We start from the raw sequence: 12,193 nt of genomic DNA, 5'->3' as shown, positions 1-12,193 counted from the left end.
TCCCCTCCCTGGATCCCGGGGACTGGTACGTTGCACTCAATCTATAGGACGTGTACTTCCACATCCACATATTTGAGGGGCACAGGCGCTTCCTCTGTTTCATGGTGGGACAGAATCACTACCTAGTCACGATCCTCCCGTTTGGTCTGTCCACTGCCCCCAGGGTGATTACAAAATGCATGTTGGTGGTAGCGGCCTACCTCAGACGGCGAGTGGTCCAGATATTTCCCTATCTGGACGATTGGCTTGTCAAGGGCACCTCCCTGTTGCAGGTGAGGGATCATGTGGCTCTCCTCCTGTCCACATGCACCACCTTAGGCCTGTTGGTAAACAACACCAAGTCCACGTTAGTCCCAGTTCAATGCATAGAGTTTATCGGGGCGCTCCTGGACATAGTGTTGGCCAGGGCCTCTCTCCCACCAGACAGATTCAAGACCCTGAAAGGTTCCCGGTGACAGTAGCCAGGGGTTTGCCTGCAGCTCTTGGGTCACATGTCGGCTTGCACGTACGTGGTCCATCACACCAGACTCAGGATGTGGCCCCTCCAGCTCTGGTTGGCCTCGAAGTTCTCCCAGGCCCCAGACAGGATGGACAAGATCTCTACGGTGCTGGTCCGCCCCAAACAACATGCTCCAAGGGGTCCCGTTCAGGGACAGGGCCCTGTCGTTGGAGCTGGTGTCCAATGCGTCGGACCTGGGTTGGGGGGCCTGTGTGGGGAACTTTCAGAGCCAAAGCCTGTGGTTGGCTCAAGACCTGACCCTAGATATACAAGGAGCTTAGAGCAGTGCGGCTGGCATGTATGGCCTTCTGCTCGCACCTGGAGGGCAAGGTAGTCAGGGTCCTCAGGGACAGCACTGCTTCGATGTTCTATATCAACAGGCAAGGCGAGGCCTTATCCTCTGCCACGAAGCCCTCAGGCTATGGGACTGCTGTATAGCCCACAACATCCACCTGAAGGCCTTCCACCTACCGGGTGCCCAGAATGAGAGGGCGGATCACTTAAGCAGGGACTTTTCCTCGCAACACGAGTGGTCCCTCCACCCAGAAGTGGCCCACCGGCTCTTCCGAAGGTGGGAAACTCCCCAGGTGGACCTATTCGTAACTTGGCAGAACCAGCGATGCCCCAGGTTCTGCTCCAGGGGAGGCCTGGGGAGGGGCGCTATCTCCGATGCCTTTATCCTGTCCTGGTCAGGCTGGCTTCTCTATGCCTTTCCCCCATTCCCTCTAATCAGCAGGGTCTTGGAGAAGATAAAGACGGACAAGGCCTGGGTTCTCCTGACTGCCCCCGCGTGGCCCAGGAAGCATTGGTACGGGACCCTCACGGGCCTGGCAGTAGCTCTGCCATGGCCGTTGCTGCTCCGCCCGGACCTGCTCTCTCAGGACCAGGGCCGCCACCTCCATCCCAACCTAGCGGCTCTTCACCTTGCAGCGTGGCTGCTCAGTGGTTAGGTGGAGAGGAAAGGACGTGCTCAGAACAGGTTCAGCACATCCTCCTCGAAAGTAGACAGCCCTCCACTCACTGTGCTTATTTGGTGAAGTGGTCCCGGGTTTCTAGGTGGGTGGCGGACCAGGGTGTCTCCCCTGTGGCCGCCCCGATCCAGTTTATCCTTGATTATCTCCTCCACCTGGGGGCCCAGGGTCTGGCGCCCCCATCAGTAAAGGTGCGCCTGGCAGCCATATCGGCCTTCCATCCGCCGGTGCAAGGGCACATAGTATTTTCCCATGCTATGACTGGCTGGTTCCTTAATGGTTTGGACCCTCTTTTTCCGTATTCTAGACCCTCGGTCCCTCAGTGGGACCTAAACCTGGTGTTGGCTCGTCTCACGGGGCCCCCGTTTGAACCACTGGCCACGTGCTCCTGGTCTCACCTCTCGTGGAAGGTGGCCTTCCTGGTTGCAATCACTTCTGCCAGGCGAGTCTCGGAGCTCAGGGCTCTGACCTCCGAGCCACCATACACGGCCTTTCATAAGGACAAGGTCCGGCTCCGCCCGCACCCCACGTTCCTCCCAAAGCTGGTGTCCGCCTACCACATGGGTCAGGACATTTTTCTACCAGTCCTCTGCCCCAAGCCTCACGCGTCCAGTGTGGAATGCCATCTCCACATGCTCGATGTGCGGCGGGCTCTGGCTTTCTACCTCGAGTGGACCAAGCCATTCAGAAAGTCCTCGCAGCTGTTCATCACCTCGGCTGAGCGCACGAGGGGCCAGCCGATGTCCACTCAGCGGCTTTCCAATTGGATCACTTTGTGCATCCGTTCCTGTTATGAGCTGGTGGGTGTCCCCCCGCCACCCATTGTGAGGGCACACTCGATTCGGGCGCAGGCCTCATTAGCTGCCTTCGTGGCCCATGTCCCCATTCAGGACATTTGGAGGGCCGCCACGTGGTCTTCGGTTCACACGTTCATCTCGCACTATGTGATCATCCCCCAAACCAGGGATAACGCCAGGTTTGGCAGGGCTGTCCTCCGTCCTGGGAACTTGTGAACTCCTACCCACCTCCAACAGATATAGCTTGAAATCACCTGTTGTGGAATACACATGAGCAATCGCTCGAAGAAGAAAAGACAGTTACCTTTTCTGTAACTGGTGTTCTTCAAGATGTGTTGCTCATGTCTATTCCACACGTCTATTCCACACCCCGCCCTCCTTCCCCTCTGTTGGAGTTGTCTGGCAAGAAGGAACTGAGGGTGGGGGAAGCGCGCAGGTTCCCTTATACCGCACCAGGCAGGCACCACTCCAAGGGTTGCAGGGGGCGCTCCCTCCCTACGGGTACTGCTAGGGGAAAGACTTCCGGCACCGGTGCATGTGACGAGCACACACACCTGTTGTGGAACAGACATGAGCAACACATCTCGAAGAACACCAGTTACGGAAAAAGTAACTGTCTTTTTTTTAATGTATCAATAGTATACTTGAGAATACAACTTGGACTCAGTATTGGCCTATGGAATAGGAAATGAATTACCATAACCCTTCAACCTGTAGTTTGTTACAGTTCCTGCAGGACAATTTATCAGTAGGTCTGAGCCCCTGCTGCATAAAAAAAATCCTCTATCCAGGAAACTGATAGGTGCCCGAGGGCTTGTCTTCACTACCGGGGAGATTGCTGCTGCTGCAATCGAAGATCTGCTAAATCGACGGCAGAGCACTCTCTGGTCGACCCCAGTACTCTATCTCCCCGAGAAGATTAAGGTAAGTCGACTGGAGAGCGTCTCCCGTCGACTCAGCACAGTGAAGACACTGGGGTAAGTTGACCAAAGCTACTTCGAATCCAGCTACGTTATTCACATAGCTGTAGTGTAGTGTAACTTATATCAAATTACCCCGGTAGTGAAGACAAGCTCTGAGCAAGTTGTCACTGGGGGAAAAAACTTGTTGCCAAAATTATTTTGTTTTCCCACTGTTAGGGCCTTGATATATGAACTGTCTTTATCTAATTTCTTATGTGGCTCCCATTTCTCTATTCTGAGTGCCTCCTACAAGTAAAAATGACAACAATAATTTTATTCCCTTTATCCCTGATGACAAGAAACTGCCTTGAGTTGTGAGGTTTTTGTTTGTTTTTTTCCTAATTTGCCATATATAAATATGAAAATGAGAGAACTGAGAGAAGGATGGGTCACGTCTTCCTCTTCCCTGCAAAAGTTAAGCAATTAGAGAGTTTTCCTTTTTAGGGGAATAGGCCAGAGAGCAAAGTCTTCTTCTTTTTTTTTTTTTTTTTTTTTTTAAATTTGGCCACTTGTTCAGATGTCTAAGTATGGATTTAGGATGCTTATTTTAGGCAACCATTTGTGAAATTGTTGTTTGTTTTTTTTAAATCCCTCATCTCTAGGTTTTCCTTTATTCAGTCACGTGTGGTGAGCACAGGAATACTAACACATTTCCTTAGCAATATCTGCATTTTGAAAACATGCAACAATAATGTTTAAATCCGCTGAGATAAGTGTCTACAACAGAAGAAAAATCTGGAATTGCAGGATCTCAGTAGTACTCTCTTTAAACCATTGCACTCCCCATCCTTCTGCTTTTTTAACTATTAAGGTAACAACCATAGTGTCCAAGCTGGGATGGAAGGGAAAGTCTAGTGTATAAGACACTGGAATGGGACTCAGTAGACCTTAGGTACAATTCCTGGCCAGTCACAGGTGTCCTGTGTGATCTTGGGCAAGTAATTTCATCTACTTTATGCCTCAATTTCCCATGTAAAAATTGTCATAGTACTTCCCTACCTCCTCAGCAGGGCTGTGAGAATAAAATCCATTTATGACTGTAAGACTATGGTGATGAAAGATAGATATATGTAGAAAGATGGCAGAATTTGGGGAATTAGGATGTCTGAGTTTTGACTATCAGTAGTGGACCAATACGGTACATTTCACGGACAGGATGGTTTAGAAGATTTCAGAATACTTCCTGATTAAGGTCACATCTACATTCAACAAGGCCCTGAAGATAGCACTCTCTTTTGTCCAGTGTCATCTAGCTGAAGTAAAAATAATAGCACTGCACAGAAGTGAGAAGGACAGTTAATTAAAACATACATCAACTCTTAAATATGTAAAAAATCCACATTTCTCTTTTGCGCTTTTTCATACAAGGAGAAAGTGGCTAATGACCCTTTTTGCAGGTCACCTTTCATTTGCATATCTAAAGCGTACAAGAAGCACTATAAGGACAGTGGTGGGCAACTTGCGGCCTGTGGGCCGCACACAGCCTGTCAGGGTAATCTGCTGGCGGGCTGCGAGACAGTTTGTTTACATTGATTGTCCACAGGCATGGCTGCCCACAGCTTCCAGTGGCCGCGGTTCGCCATTCCCAACCAATGGGAGCTGCGGGCAGCCGTGTCTGTGGACGGTCAATGTAAGCAAACAGTCTCGTGGCCCACCCGTGGATTACCCTGACGGGCTGCAGGTTTCCCACCACTGTATTAGGCTCTTGCAGCAGGTATCAAGAAGGTGCACTCCACAAGATTGATGATGATATCCTCTACAGACACAGCACCTGCACTAATTAAAGAAAATAAAAAAGCAAAGTATCATACCAAACTGCTACAATTGCCTGGATCAGTATATTGAATGAACGTTATTCATTATTTGATTACGTTGAGTGGATTTAGCTTCTGATACAGGTGTCTACATCTGTGGACATTTTTAATGCATTAGAACTTGAGTCCTTCTTTTTCTGTTCCTCTCTTATCTCACTAGTGATTACATCCTGTGTGTGCAGAATTGCCTGACATGTTTTTGAAAGAGTAGAAAAAATGTTTTCCTTCCCTGTAAATTTATTTTCTCTAAAACAGCGTGTTTGTGAATTCTGGCCACCCTGGAATCAAAGTTTAGAACTATGTATCTGAGAAAGAAGTATGGAATACAGTTACATTGAACACATTTGGATTTAATTTTTACCAAAGAATTAATAATTGGCTAGCATTATTATGTTTTTTTAAAACAGTTATTTGTTTAAGCTCCTCTGAGGAGCGTTTGGTGGATGGGTCCTAACTACTGCCATCTGGAAGTCAGCTCTAACTGCCTCCAAAATCGCTGGAAGGTAGACCACCTATCTATGTGCACAGAATTGCCAGACATACTGTTTTGGAGAAAATATATTTAAAGATATAAGAATAATTTTTTCTTTATATAAATTAGTGTCATATTTGTTTGTACACTGAATTATACCATACTGCATGTTTACAGTATTGCATGAAAATAATATTTTATCTGTTCATTAAGAAGTGCTGTGTAACCTTCGAACATTTTCACATGGCTGGGCTGAGCAAAATGAGGAAAGTTTTTTAGGTTCATAACAAGGTTAATATAAAATGCATTGCTAAATGGAATTAGAACCAAATTTAAAATACTGAATGTAGATTTATCTTTGTTTATATTAACCATATATGTATTTCTGTTTGTTTGTACAACAGCTAATGAATTTGAAGAAGATCTTGAAATTCTTGAAGAGGCTGCGTTGCAGGTATAGCTTTGCTTTTAACATTGCAAGGCATTTTGGTGCTAACTTCCATTGTCACTTTCTTTTTGCTGATTGCCAGAGAAGAAACCTCTTTGGAAGATCTTGGCAGTATAAAGGAAGCTAACCCATTATTAGTAAACACAGTAAAACTGCTTTTGAAACCTTCAATGAAAAGGCTCTTAAATCAAGCTAGTGGGTCATAGTATTTCATTATTTATTGGTATAAACATGATTGGGTGGATATTAAGAGCTCTGGATAAGATTTTCAAAAGTGAATAGTGATGTTTGTGTGTCTGAATTGTATGTGCCCAACTTGACACCTCAGAAGGATCTGATTTTTCAAAAATATATGCTAAGCACTTGGCCTTTGAAAAATATGCCCTTTCAAGTTGTCTCATTGAGCACCCAAAAAGACTAGTCATTTTTGAAAGTGACTTCTTCCAAGACTGATATTTTGGAGAAATTGCCTCTTGGTGGAGGAAGAGTAGGAAGGCATACATCTTGTCATCATAGAATCGTAGGACTGGAAGGGACCTCGAGAGGTCATCTAGTCCAGTCCCCTGCACTCATGGCAGGACTAAGTATGATCTAGACCATCCCTGACAGATGTTTGTCTAACCTGCTCTTAAAAATATTGAATGATTGAGATTCTGCAACCTTTCTAGGCAATTTATTCCAGTGCTTAACTGCTGTCAAGGTTCCTTCCCCACTCTGAACTCTAGGGTACAGATGTGGAGACCTGCATGAAAGACCCCCTACGCTTATTCTTCCCCAAGGTACAAACTTTGCCTTGTCCTTGAACCTTATGCTGCTACCACCAAGCGTTTAAACAAAGAACAGGGAAAGAGCCCACTTGGAGACATCTTCCCCCAAAATATCCCCCCAAGCCCTACACCCCCTTTTCTGGGGAGGGCTTGATAAGAATCCTCACCAATTTGTACAGGTGAACACAGACCCAAACCCTTGGATCTTAAGAACAATGAAAAATCAATCAGGTTCTTTAAAGAAGAATTTTAATTAAAGAAAAGGTAAAAGAATCACCTCTGTAAAATCAGGATGGTAAATGCTTTACAGGGTAATCAGATTCAAAACATAGAGAATCCCTCTAGGTGAAACCTTAAGTTACAAAAAGACACAAAAACAGGAATATACATTCCATCCAGCACAGCTTATTTTACCAGCCATTAAACAAATGGAAATCTAATGCATTTCTAGCTAGATTACTTACTAACTTAACAGAAGTTGTGAGGTTGCATTCCTGATCTGTTCCTGGCAAAAGCATCACACAGACAGACCAAACCCTTTGTTCCCCCCTGCCCCCTCCAGATTTGAAAGAATCTTGTCCCCTCATTGGCCATTTTGGGTCATGTGCCAACGGGGTTACCTTAGCTTCTTAACCCTTTACAGGTGAAAGGATTTTGCCTCTGGCCAGGAGGGATTTTATAGCACTGTATACAGAAAGGTGGTTACCCTTCCCTTTATATTTATGACAACCACTGTGACAGCTAGGAAGTTTTTCTTAATGTCCAACCTTAAACTTCCCTTGCTGCAATTTAAGCCCATTGCTTCTCGTCCTATCCTCAGAAGTTAAGAACAACAATTTTTCTCCCTCCTCCTTGTAACAATCTTTTATGTATTTGAAAACTATCATCATGTCCCATCTCGCTCTTCTCTTTTCCAGACTAAACAAACCCATTTTTTTTCAATCTTCCCTCATAGATCATGTTTTCTAGATCTTTAATTGTTTTTGTTGCTCTTCTCTGGACTTTCTCCAATTTGTCCACATCGTTCCTGAAATGTGACGCCCAGAACTGGACACAATACTCCATTTGAGGCCTAATCAGCATGGAGTAGAGTGGAAGAATTACTTCTCATGTCTTGATTACAACACTCCTGCTAATACATCCCAGAATGATGTTCGCTTTTTTTGCAACGATGTTACACTGTTGACTCATATTTAGCTTGTGTTCCACTATGTCCCCCAGATCCCCTTCCACAGTACTCCTTCCTAGGTAGTCTTTTCCCATTTTGTATGTGTGCAACTGATTGTTTCTTTCTAAGTGGAATACTTTGCATTTGTACTTACTCAGTTTTATCCTATTTACTTCAGATCATTTCTCCAGTTTGTCCAGATCATTTTGAATTATAATCCTATCCTCCAAAGCACTTGCAACCCCTCCTAGTGTTTTATCATCTGCAAACTTTGTAAGTGTACTCTCTATGCCATCATCTAAATCATTGATGAAGATATTGAACAGAACCCAGACCGAGAACTGATCCTTGTAGGACCCCACTCATTATGCCCTTCCAGCATGACTGTGAACCACTGATATCTACTCTCTGGGAACGGTTTTCCAACCAGTTATGCACACACCTGATAGTAGCTCCATCTAGGTTGCTTTTCCCTCATTTGTTTATGGGAATGTCGTGTAAGACCATATCAAAAGCTTTACTAAAGTCATCCTTTGGTAGTTCTTAATAGCTGATTGACTTAGCATAGTGATTCTTTTGTATTATCTTATTTCTCATGGTTAGTTCTCTGTATTAAGAGGGAGGTAGTCTGAAATGAAATATAGTCTTACTGAAAGACAGGGATGGGGTGAAGGAATTTGACCTATAAGTGGGATACAAAGCCTTTTAAGGTTTACATTTGAACACAACATAGGTCAATAATGAGCCCAAATTATCATTTGACAGCCATTAGATAAGTCCATTGTCCCCTCTTGGTTTATTTTGGGTATATGTACACTGCAATTAAACACCCATGGCTGGCCCGTGTCAGTCGACTTGGGCTTGTGGGACTCGGGCAATGAAGCTGTTTAACTGCATTGTAGGTGTTCAGGCTCAGGCTGAAGGCTGGACCCTGGGACCCTCCCACCTTGTCAGGTCCCAGAGCCTGGGCTCTAGCCTGAGCCTGAATGTCTACACTGCAATTAAACAGCCCAGTAGCCTAAACCCTGTGAGTCCAAGTCCACTGACACAAGCCAGCCATGGGTGTTTAATTGCAGTGTGGACATAACCATAGTGTCTTACATGGAGCCATGCTTCTATTTACTTGTTAGAACTGGGGTCTCATTTTCATAAAGAGAAGCAGTATTTATTACCAATTGATTTAAATTGTCATATTATATGGAAGTAAATTATCTTGTGGGGCACACTCATTGATTGGAATGTTTTCCGTGGGGGTGGGGGGGATATGAGAATATGGACAAAAGGAGGGCATCCCAGTACTTGTGCGATAGTATTTAGAAGAAAGCTAAAAGGATTTTATGGAAGTGTTTATTATCTGTTTAATATTTACATTAAGCACTCATTATAGTAAAGTTTTCAGAACATATATTCAAACATAAATATTACAAAATGGAGCTGTGACTTATTTATATTTTTATTAAATATAGTATTTTTGATGTTATAAAATTATTTTTCTTTGAGTAGTGTTGGTGTGACTAACTCATACAGGTGGCTGAGTTGTGTGCTTACCTTCTGTGTAGCTAACAGCTGATGGCAAATCAGGATAAATGATCATCTCCCTCCCTTCTGAGTTTTTTGCAGGCAGATGCCCCCGTTGCTTCCAGGTTTACAGCGGAGAAGTAGCTAGTGCCATAGATTAGCACCATTTAGGGGGCCTTGAGTCTTCTTCAGCCACCAGGATGGTAAAATAGGGGAAAACCTAGAGGAGAAGAAACAATTCAGGAAGAACAAGTCATGCCCTTCAGTGCTGGGATGTAGATGGCCAAGCCTAGTGGTTAGCGTAGGACTGGGGACCGGGTGCTCATGCAAGCTGGGGTTCAGAATCAAAGGTCAGGAAGCAAGAGTCAGATACCAAGAATCATGTTGAATCAGGAAACCAGGAGGTCAGGGTCAGGAGACGGGTGCGGGTAGCACTGGATGAGCATTCCAAAGGAGGGTGGAGCCCAGTCGTATGGAAGACTACTTCCTCCTTCCAACTTAAGTAGGGTGAGCCGGCCATTCAGGAGCTCCAGTGTTTCACCAGTTGGAACCTTCTATCTGAGCTGAGCTTCAGGGAGTTCCAGTTCTAGCTGATGCCCGTAAGCCGTTGGGTGGAGGTTTGGAGCACGATGACCCCCAGGATCATGACACCATGCCTTGGCTGCAGCATTTTTTTTTCAGTCCTCCATTGTATGGGCCGCTAAAGAAGGACAGAGGTAGCCTGTATTAGCACAGTGCTGGTGAATGGTGTGCAACAGTACTCTGGTACTCCACTGCTCTGAGCTCCTTAGTCACTCGCACAAAGGGGAGTACTCTTTCACTCTTCAGACTTTCATCTTTCTTACGCACTCCTCCACATGGGAGGAAGGAAGAGAGCAGTTAAAGGACAAGGAATTCAGATGGGAGGAGGTGAGACATTGGATACAGGGCAATTCCCTGGCCTATCCAGCTTCTCTCTTCCCCCTAGAAGGGATTTTTTATATTGTATCCCATCAAAAATAAGTTCCTTAAGATGGATTCTTCTCCATTGGCTGTATCTCGAGCCCCTTACTTAATTTGTTTTGGGACATTTTCACTGAAGCAAGTAGAAGAGCTACTTGCAGTATTCTCCTGGAAGTGAAGAGGACTCTTCTACCGGGAGGGTTAAGTCTACCTTTTTTTTTTTCCTCCTCTCAGCACTCCTCCCCCAGCCCCTGAAGGGGGTTTATCTTTTGAGATGACACAAACCATCAAGATTTCCCTTATAGAACAGAAGATAGCAGAGGAGGCGTCAGTGACAAGCCCATGGGCAGTTGTGCCCTGTGCTTAGAGGAGGAATAAGGTCTAGTGGCTAGAGCAGCAATCAGTAGCCAGGAATTGGAGCCCAGGATCAGATCTGGAGTCAGTGGCCAGGTGCTAGAGCCAAGGGTTAGAGCTGTAGTCAGCAACCAGAGCCCAGGGTCAGAACCGGGTTACTTGCAGTGAGGCAAAGCTGGGTCCAAGGCTGGGAATAAGTAGGCACAGGAACTGTCACAGCTATAGGCAAATGCTGAACTGCTGCTACTTCTGGGTTTGAGTCAGTCTTCAGACTCAACCAACCAGTCAGGCGGAGTAGCCAATTAAGCAGCCCCACTGCAGGCCAGCTGTACTAGTTAGGTTGCCTGGTGACTGACTCTGCTGCAAGCCCTGGGTCCACACTGGCACTGCTGCAGCCCCTGTTTCTGTTAGGAGAAGGCCGTCCTCCTTTTGTGCAAAGGAGAAGACATTTTCCATGATCACTGTACTGTCATTGAGAGTATGGAGATGGTGTCCTGCTTTCCAGGTGAAGTGGAATCCTACTCCAAAAATCTGTTTTTACCAGTGTTGTCACATAATTGAAAACATCAACATGTAAGAGATTTGTTTAGCTGAAAATCTTTTTTTTTTTTTTTAAAGGTGTGTAAATCTCACTCAGGCATTCTTGGAAAAGGTTTGGCACTGTCTCACTCACCAACCATCTTAGAAGCTCTTGAAGGAAACCTTCCACTTCAGATGCAAAGCAACGAACAGTCATTTTTGGATGATTTCATAGTCTGTGTACCAGGGTCTAGTGGTGGACGGCTTGCAAGGTGATTTGTGTGCTGTATGAATGAGCCTATTATTGCATTATTTTCATTTTTAACCACGGTAGCAAAATATAGAACTTAAACCATTTCTAGGTATTGTTTTGCTTAGGATCATGGTTTTATTTATGTTTCAGATTACTGGAATTTGAAAACTACATGTTTTAGCCCTCTTGCTTATCCTGTAGTAATACATTTTTATAACTGTGCCTTTTATTGGTATCTGTATATTAGAAAGGCCTTGTTAATTTGGGCCTTGGGTTTTTATTAATACGGTCATTATGAAAAATATTTAATTACTTCAGACTTGACTCTGTTTTTGCTCCTTAATTACAAGTATGACTAGAGGCTTTTTGTTAGGTCTCTGTATTTGTCTTTATTATGATTAGAAGGTAGTACAAAACATTCTAATGTTATGTTAAATATTTTTTAACTTTGCTCTGTTCTAGATGGCTTCAGCCAGATTCATATGCTGATCCTCAGAAGACATCTTTAATCCTAAACAAGGATGACATACGATGTGGTTGGCCAACTACTATTACCGTGCAAACAAAAGACCAGTATGGAGATATTGTTCATGTTCCCAGTATGAAGGTAATTGTGTGTAAACTAGAACTCTTGGCTGTTTTCATCCTGCAGTAAATTTGTCAGCATTTTTGGTTGATATCACACACAAGATTCTTGATTAGTGCAGAA

General features: G+C 44.8%; 1 protein-coding gene across 26 annotated transcripts in view; it reads left to right on the top strand.

The window, feature by feature from the left end:
* Nucleotides 1-12,193, top strand: part of MYCBP2 (MYC binding protein 2) — a 418,792-nt gene that overhangs the window by 254,429 nt on the left and 152,170 nt on the right. For all 26 annotated transcript variants that reach the window (XM_043534235.1, XM_043534264.1, XM_043534248.1 and 23 more), the window contains 3 exons: nt 5,920-5,969; nt 11,331-11,503; nt 11,947-12,091. In XM_043534235.1, coding sequence (XP_043390170.1) covers nt 5,920-5,969; nt 11,331-11,503; nt 11,947-12,091 — 368 coding nt within the window. The remainder of the gene's footprint in view (nt 1-5,919; nt 5,970-11,330; nt 11,504-11,946; nt 12,092-12,193) is intronic.

This window comes from Chelonia mydas, chromosome 1 (assembly GCF_015237465.2).
Source record: "Chelonia mydas isolate rCheMyd1 chromosome 1, rCheMyd1.pri.v2, whole genome shotgun sequence".
Taxonomy (NCBI): domain Eukaryota; kingdom Metazoa; phylum Chordata; order Testudines; family Cheloniidae; genus Chelonia; species Chelonia mydas.
This window is presented reverse-complemented; position numbering and strand designations above follow the sequence as displayed.